This window comes from Gregarina niphandrodes, assembly GCF_000223845.1.
Source record: "Gregarina niphandrodes unplaced genomic scaffold scaffold00006, whole genome shotgun sequence".
Taxonomy (NCBI): Eukaryota; Apicomplexa; class Conoidasida; order Eugregarinorida; family Gregarinidae; genus Gregarina; species Gregarina niphandrodes.
Window position 1 is genome coordinate 53,674 of NW_011645777.1, and position 7,439 is coordinate 61,112.

At 55.7% G+C, this 7,439-nt stretch overlaps 4 protein-coding genes across 4 annotated transcripts; all 4 read right to left on the bottom strand.

The window, feature by feature from the left end:
* Nucleotides 1-797: 797 nt before the first annotated feature.
* GNI_042050 (hypothetical protein) lies at nucleotides 798-945 on the bottom strand (the record flags this gene model as incomplete). Its single annotated transcript, XM_011131197.1, has 1 exon — nucleotides 798-945. A coding segment is annotated over one exon (148 nt), but the record flags the coding sequence as incomplete, so codon positions are not given.
* A 498-nt stretch (nucleotides 946-1,443) lies between these two features.
* Nucleotides 1,444-3,975, bottom strand: GNI_042060 (hypothetical protein; the record flags this gene model as incomplete). The annotated part of the gene is made up of 1 exon (XM_011131198.1): nucleotides 1,444-3,975. The coding sequence occupies one exon, from the start codon at nucleotides 3,973-3,975 to the stop codon at nucleotides 1,444-1,446; it is 2,532 nt and encodes an 843-aa protein (XP_011129500.1).
* Nucleotides 3,976-4,292: 317 nt separating this feature from the next.
* Nucleotides 4,293-4,649, bottom strand: GNI_042070 (hypothetical protein; the record flags this gene model as incomplete). Its single annotated transcript, XM_011131199.1, has 1 exon — nucleotides 4,293-4,649. The coding sequence occupies one exon, from the start codon at nucleotides 4,647-4,649 to the stop codon at nucleotides 4,293-4,295; it is 357 nt and encodes a 118-aa protein (XP_011129501.1).
* A 255-nt stretch (nucleotides 4,650-4,904) lies between these two features.
* GNI_042080 (Mnd1 family protein) lies at nucleotides 4,905-6,524 on the bottom strand (the record flags this gene model as incomplete). Its single annotated transcript, XM_011131200.1, has 1 exon — nucleotides 4,905-6,524. The coding sequence occupies one exon, from the start codon at nucleotides 6,522-6,524 to the stop codon at nucleotides 4,905-4,907; it is 1,620 nt and encodes a 539-aa protein (XP_011129502.1).
* Between the last annotated feature and the right edge of the window lie 915 nt (nucleotides 6,525-7,439).

Here is a 7,439-nt window from a genome sequence, read left to right on the forward strand (position 1 = left end):
GGGTGGGGGGTTACAGGTCAGTGATGGGGGGGGGGTTATAGGTCAGTGATGTGGCAAAGATTTGCGATGTGGAGAAATAGATCATCAGCGATTGGATTGTAGCATTCCTGATAGAGTATATTAAATACCATTTCACAAAGCTGTTGGGCAATTGCGGTGAGTATGCTGTAGTACTCAGAGGTATTAGTGAACAGTTTTCGTTCCGTTGGTAGAATCAATTGCTTTTCACTAGAGCTATCTTCGACTCCCGGTTTAGTCGCGAAATATTTACCACGACTCTGCTTTATACGGTTAGCCACTTCTTGAGGGCTCTGTAGTAACTTGTCTGCATGCATTAAGAAGTCACACAATAATCCACTGGCACCAGCCGTGCAATCGGGGCCAGATTTTTGTAACAACGTGATTGTGTCCAAATCAATCGATCGATATGGCGGTATGTGGTAACCAGCCCGGCCCCCGCGGTATATTGTCATTCCTCCTTGACTCTGATCTTTCCCAAACGCTTCTTCAGCCGTACACAGACCCGCAGCCGGGACCAACGGAAACCCAATCAGCGGAACCGAACCGATGTTCAGACCTGATCGCAACGCACCATCCCGATTCCGAACCGCCAGAAAGCTGATACGATAAACACTCCGCAACTGCCGCAAAAACTCGCGCTGCCTCACACGAACATCTACACACACCAAAACACACATCACCACACCCGCATTACACCATGGCACGAGGTGTCAAACTAGGGGGGGGGGGTGGTCAAACATGGTAAGGGGGGGTGGTCAAACATGGGACTGTCATACGCTCTGATAGTTCATTGTACGACGGCTTTCCCAGCAGCAAATTATACAGAGGGACCGCCTCAATAAGCAGTCCTCCGGTCTCCTCGGGCTCCTCCCTTCCCTTGACTTTCACCTTCGCCTGGGAACCCGAGGTAGCGCGGCCGGGCATTTGGTTACCGCTCGACAGGTTGCTGGAATGTAGACTACTCGAGTGTAGACTACTCGAGTGTAGACTGCTGGAAGCATTGCTGTTTGAGTAGGTGCCCATGTCCTCCGCTGCAATCGCCAAATCAATTTTCGTGCCCTTGTTCGAAGGGTTTGCACACACGTGTGCGCCGCCACTGGGATTCGAATTATTCAAATGCTGAACAATCTTCGTCCGCGTTGCTGCTATCTCACTTGAAAGCAGACGACATTTCTCGATTAGCACCTGCCGGCTCGCGCGGTCCAGCACCTGTCGGTTTGTGCGGTCCAGCACCTGTCGGCTCGCGAGGTCCTGTGGGCTCCTACTTCGCTCAATTTTTGTCTGGCTCTCTGCGCGCACCTGCTGCCGATAATCCGGCGTCAAAAGAGTCATCCTCCTGCGGCGGCGCAGATTGCAGCTGCGGCCGAAAAATGTTGTCTCGGAAAAATGCTACCCCGGTAACGTTTCCTACGCGCCCCCCCTTCAGTTTCTAGGCTCGCCGTCCGGCGATGACTTTACTTCTCGCTGATCTCCGTGAGCATCATCCAAACCACCATCTCCACTACCTGAAGAGCCCCTACTGTTTGGACGAGGGGGAGTATGAACGGAATCCCCGGGCACACTTTGCTCAACCGGTGCCGGCTCCACATGTGTTGGCTCCATAACTGTTGGCTCAGCGGGTGCCGGCTCAACGGGTGCCGGCTCAACGGGTGCCGGCTCAACGGGTGCCGGCTCAACGGGTGCCGGCTCAACGGGTGCCGGCTCAACAGACGCTGATTTAACGGGTGCCGGCTTAGAAGGTGCTGCATCAACAGGTGCTGTATCAACAGGTGCAGTCTCAACACGTGCTGGCTCGACAGGTGCTGGGCCAGCGAGTCTGGGATTCGCGGGTGTCAACTCCGAAGGTCTCGAACTAATAACCACTTCTGAAACTTTCGACCCCGTCTTGGACTTACGAGCAGAGTCGGACTTACGAGCAGAGTCTGACTTACGAGCAGAGTCGGACCCCTCCTGCGGAGGTTCATCATTCGGCTCGTGATTTGATTCGCCATTCGGCTCGTGATTTGACTCGCCATTGTCCTTGGTCCCTTCTTGCTGCTCCTCCCTCTGTTCCTCCTCCTTGAGTTCGTCCTTGGACTCGTCCTTAGGCTTACGTCTTTTAGTCTTCTTGGGGCTCTGATTACTCAAAGCTTCCGATCCTGGTCGAGGGGGGGCGTTAAGACGAGACTGGCCTTTCGGTGAGTCCTCTTTTGGTGAGCGCCCCCGTGGCGACTCCCCCGACAGCGACTTTACTTTGGTCGAGTCGCCCGGTTGCGAGAGCAAAGTTTCGTCTACGTCTTGAAGCGCGTTCTGAAGAGAGGTTGCCACCGGCTTTGGAGATGAGTCCAGATCCGCGACTCCGACCCCCTGGACGCTTCTCTCTTCCGCCGTGACGACAACTCCCGTTGCCTCCCCGGCCATTTCCTCCGACTCCGCCTCTACGCTTGATGCCTCCACCGCTCTCTCCTCATTTCTCTTCTCCGCTACGTTCGACGGGTCCAGATGGGTAACCTCCGCAGGGGCCGTCAAAATGACTGGCTTCTTCGTACGTCTTGTAGCCCGCTTCTTGGAGGACTTCTTCTTGCCCATTCCGCTGTCTCCAGTTACCTCCCGACTACTACCGATATCTGTCAGAACAGAGCCTGCCACTAATGTCGACCCTGCCACTAATGTCGAGCTTGCCGGCACACTCAAGCCTGTTGAGTTCAGACCGGCTGAGGTCGTACCTATTGTGGAGTTATTGCCATCAGGCTTGGCCAGTTCGCCAGTCTCTTCCTTGTAAGTGCCACTGATGTTCTCGACACGCAGTCTCTTGCGGCGTGACTGTCGACCGACCAGAGCTCGATTCGATCCCTCCTTCTGCGGCACGCTCCTTCGGCGATTGTCCGCGCCCTTGGAGGGCCCCGTTACCCCCTGCGACGGCGCCTCGTTCTCGTCCTGAGGCACGACCTCTCTCCCCGGTCTATACTCACCCGACTTGCCCGTCGGAGCGGCAACACGGGCAGTCGTCTTGGCCCCAACAGCTTTGCTCGCCGTGTCCTTCACCGCCGTATTCTTCGCCGCCGTGTCCTTCGACGTCGTATCCTTCGACGTCGTGTCCTTCGCCGACGTCGTATCCTTCGACGTCGTATCCTTCGACGTCGTATCCTTCGACGTCGTATCCTTCGACGTCGTATCCTTCGCCGACGTATCCTTAGCCGACTTGCTTACTTTAGCAGTCGATTTTCTACGTCCCCGCATGTCCTGTAGCAGTCGGTGCACACATAACTCCTGTTGAACCTCCAGGAATCCCTCATCCTTCGGCACCAAACTCCACCAGTTCAACCGCAACCCTTCCCATAGCCCCGGGTCCTCCAGCATTTCCATCACTTCGCCGTGCTCATCCATGGCTCTCAACACTGCCATCTTGATCTTGCCAAAGGTCACACGATCCAGCTCATTATTCGCACGGGCCTTATCACCCACCTTGTCGCCCATCTTGTCCGTGTGGTCCATGTTCTCAGAGATCTTGGAACCCACGTTCTCGCCGACCTTGTCGCCCGTCTCCTCAACCGTCTGATCAGTCATCTTGGCTATTGTCCCTTGAACACCATCTTGAACCGGTTCTTCGTGCGCCTCCGTTCCAGTCTGGGACGTCTCCCTCCGATCAGGTACTGCCCGACCGTAGGGGCCGTGTCCAGAGGGACCCGGTCCAGAGGGACCCGGTCCAGAGGGACCGTGTCCAGAGGGACCGTGCCCACGGGGACCGTGTCCAGAGGGACCGTGTCCGGAAGGACCGTGTCCAGAGGGACCGTGTCCGGAAGGACCGTGTCCTTTGGAACCTGCCAGCGCTCGGGAGTGCGCAAACGACCTCTGACGGTTCCAAGACTGGAGAGCCTTACGGAACAAGTCCACCCGCAACGACGCGAGCAACAGGTCGTCTGAGCGTCTGAGTTCGCTCTTCAGCGCCTCTACCTCCTCTTGTAACTGCTGCATGTGTTCAAATTTTTCGCTCTTCCAGGTCAAGACTCACTCGGTATCAAATCCGCTAGTCTAGCCCGATTGCTGCAGTTCAAACTTGTAAAAACTGTTCACCGGCGAGCGGGTTATTCATCGGGAGACACTAGCTGGCTACAGACTAGCCGTGTGGGGAGGGCACTGAAGCCATGGGTCTATGCGCTCGGACATCTACGGTGCAGACAATACACGACACATACACCATGTGCACATCAGATATGCGTCTAGCCCAGGAGACTGGCTTCGGGGGAATGCTCTGCAACAGGGACAATGCCTTGGGGATATTGAGGAGAAATCTAGAGTAGTTTTCTTCTGAAGTTTGCACTGGTGGTCACGTTGGCTTCGTTGAGTATGTAGGTTCGCGATGGCGCGTGGTGTCGAGACTTGGTGCTCTGTCCCTTCCAAGTAAACTCGTCACTGTCCTCGCTGCCATCTGATTCGTGCTCAGCGCGCCGAGTCTCCCAGGCTGCCCGCGCAGCTGCGTCCTGCCACGCGGGTTTCTCACCAACACCTGAATCTACCGCCGGGCTCCCGAGACCCAGCACTGCCGGCAGTGGCTTACCCAATACTGACGTAGCAGTCGTGGGACTCGAACCCGCGACCGGCGGCACTGGAACTGGAGAGGCCTTCTTGGACGCCTTTGTTCGGCTCATGCTTCGCGGGGCAAATTTAATTGACCACAACGGGCCGACCACTAAAAACTCCGAGTCGTGCTGCTGGGCGATCACCAAGCGAGCCACCACCAAGCGAGCGAGCGAGCGAGCGAGGGATCACTAAGTGGACCACCACTTCGCCATGGCGGGGGTCGCTGATGCTCTCCGTCGAAAGCAAGTCATGGTGAACTGCACGTTTTGTGAATAACGCGAGCCAGTAATCGATACTGTTACGGATGCTAGTTACGGGTATTCTTATGGATATAAGTGAATGGCTTCGGGGCGCGGGTTCAAGTCGAGCAAGCGCGTGACGGCCTCCGCGGCCTGCGCCGTCCGGGCGGGCAAGTCGTGTGGAATTGACCGCAAGGTCCAGGTTTCGAATCGCAGCTCCGCGACTCGAGTCCGGAGGGCGGCGATGGTGCGAGCGGTGTCTTCGCCGCCACCGCCCGACGCTTCCTCCACACGGTCTGCAAGTGCGAGGCTTCCCACTGTTTGGGCTGCGAATCCGGGGGTGGTATGGGCGACGGTACTGGGCATGGTATCCGATATGATACCGTCATCCCCTGCTGTGATGCCATCTTTGGCGGTGGTGATTCTGCGGGTGACTTCTGCATGTTCTCGAGAGAGTTTGGCGATAGAGTGTGTGAGCTGCACGGCTTCGCGTTTGCGTGAGGTCGCTAGGTCGTGTTTAAAGACCCAGTAAACGTTAGAAGAGCCAATTTTCTCGCACCGCAGTCGCTTCTCCTTCGTGAGTCCGAGGACTACGTCTTTTACGCTCTGCGGGATTACCCCCAAAGTTGGACCCACCTTCTCCAACTCCTTCATCGTGTAGATCCCCTCCGCCTTTGCCATGAAGTGCTCCAACACGTGCCCCTTCTCCTCCAAACTCAGACCTCTCCGGCGACCTCGACCCTTTCCATCCTTCCCAGCTGCCTTCTCCCCACGGGCTTCGATCCGGTCCTGCTGGGCCATCTTAGCAGCGCCCTTTCGGCCAACCTGCGCGGCGTTCGTGCTGCCTTCGCTCTTTCCCTCTGAGCTGCCTTCTCCGCTGCCTGTTCTGCCTTTGCTCTTTCCCTCTGAGCTGCCTTCTCCGCTGCCTGTTCTGCCTTTGCTCTTTCCCTCTCCGCTGCCTGTTCTGCTTTCGTCTCCCGCGAACCCGGCCGGGGCGGGTAAACCATTGGCGCCGGATAAGGTGCCGGAAGCGGGGGCCTTTCTTCCAGCTTCCTGCTCTGCCTTCGTTCTTTCCCTCTGAGCTGCCTTCTCCGCTGCTTGTTCTGCCTTTGCTCTTTCCCTCTGGGCTGCCTTCTCCGCTGCTTGTTCCGCCCTTGCTCTTTCCCTCTGAGCTGCCTTCTCCGCTGCTTGTTCTGCCTTCGTTCTTTCTCTGTGAGCTGCCTTCTCCGCTGCCTGTTCTGCTTTCGCTCTTTCCCTCTCCGCTGCTTGTTCCGCCTTCGCTCTTTCCCTCTGAGCTGCCTTCTCCGCAGCCTGTTCTGCCTTTGCTCTTTCCCTCTCCGCTGCTTGTTCCGCCTTTGCTCTTTCCCTCTGAGCTGCCTTCTCCGCGGCCGTTTCTGCCTTGGCTCTTTCTCTCTCCGCTGCCTGTTCCGCCTTTATTCTTTCCCGCTGAGCTGCCTTAGCCGCTGCCTGTTCCGCCTTTATCCTTTCCCGCTGAGCTGCCTTCTCCGCTGCTTGTTCTGCCCTTGCTCTTTCTCTCTTCGACGTTTTTTCCGGCTGCACCTGCGAGCGCGACTCTGATTCCCTTAGAGAGGTCTTCACTCCGTCATTTATAGTGGCTGGCTCGACCGCGTTAATACAGGCCCCCTGAGCGCAGACATGGTCACCAGACAAGTTGTTCGTTTCCGCTGAGGCCTCAAAGGTCATCATGTGCCAGGGCGAAATGGTGTGCCAGGATCGTCGTGTGCTGAATCGTCAGGATCGTCGTGTGCTGAATCGTCAGGATCGTCGTGTGCTGAATCGTGCGAAGTGGCAGCAAGGAACCACGCACGTCGGCGACGCTCAACCGCCCGTTCCCACACGTGTGTGTGTGCGACGCGCAGTACGGTGTTTTCATGTTGAACGCGCGTGTTCATGTCGAAAATGCAGATGGATGTGGGTTACCTTGCTGATCGACTTGCCATCAGTGATTTGATGAATGGCTGGATGCACCGTGACCAATCTGTGTGGGATGAAACAACTTGCTCAAGTTGTTTCATCCGGAAGCCACGATTGAAGTTACATGGTTCGAGGGTCTGGCAAGTGAGTTTGTCAAGGGGTCCATGCGTATGGGCTCGTCAGATATTGGAACGAAGCATGCGATTGGCAATCCCCTAATTACTTTTAATGGTTCTCGTACCCGAGCTATTGTGGATACTAACGATATATACTAACGCTATAATTGTGGCACAAAATAGCATGAAGAAACAAGCCCAAAAATGGCTGACTGCATAAGCGACGAGTGACAAGAACCCAATAAGATTACCCAAGTGGCTACAGTTTGCGTAACTATTCTGTGAGTGGTGCGCAAATGAGTACGGCTGGCTGTACGAAGTGTACGGCTTGGCGTTAACGGCTTGATTAAAGTGTGTGCTACGCGTGTGCATACCGGTCGATTCCGTCAATTGAATGAGCGCAGTGGAATACTTCAAGACAGAGCCTATTAACTTCAGGACCGAGAAGATATTCATAGGAAACGTGCCTCCAAGCGCAACCCGAATCGAGCTGCTGAAACATTTTTCAGCATATGGCAGAGTTGTCGTAAGTCATTATGTCAACTATATTTATTTGTTGATGATTAAT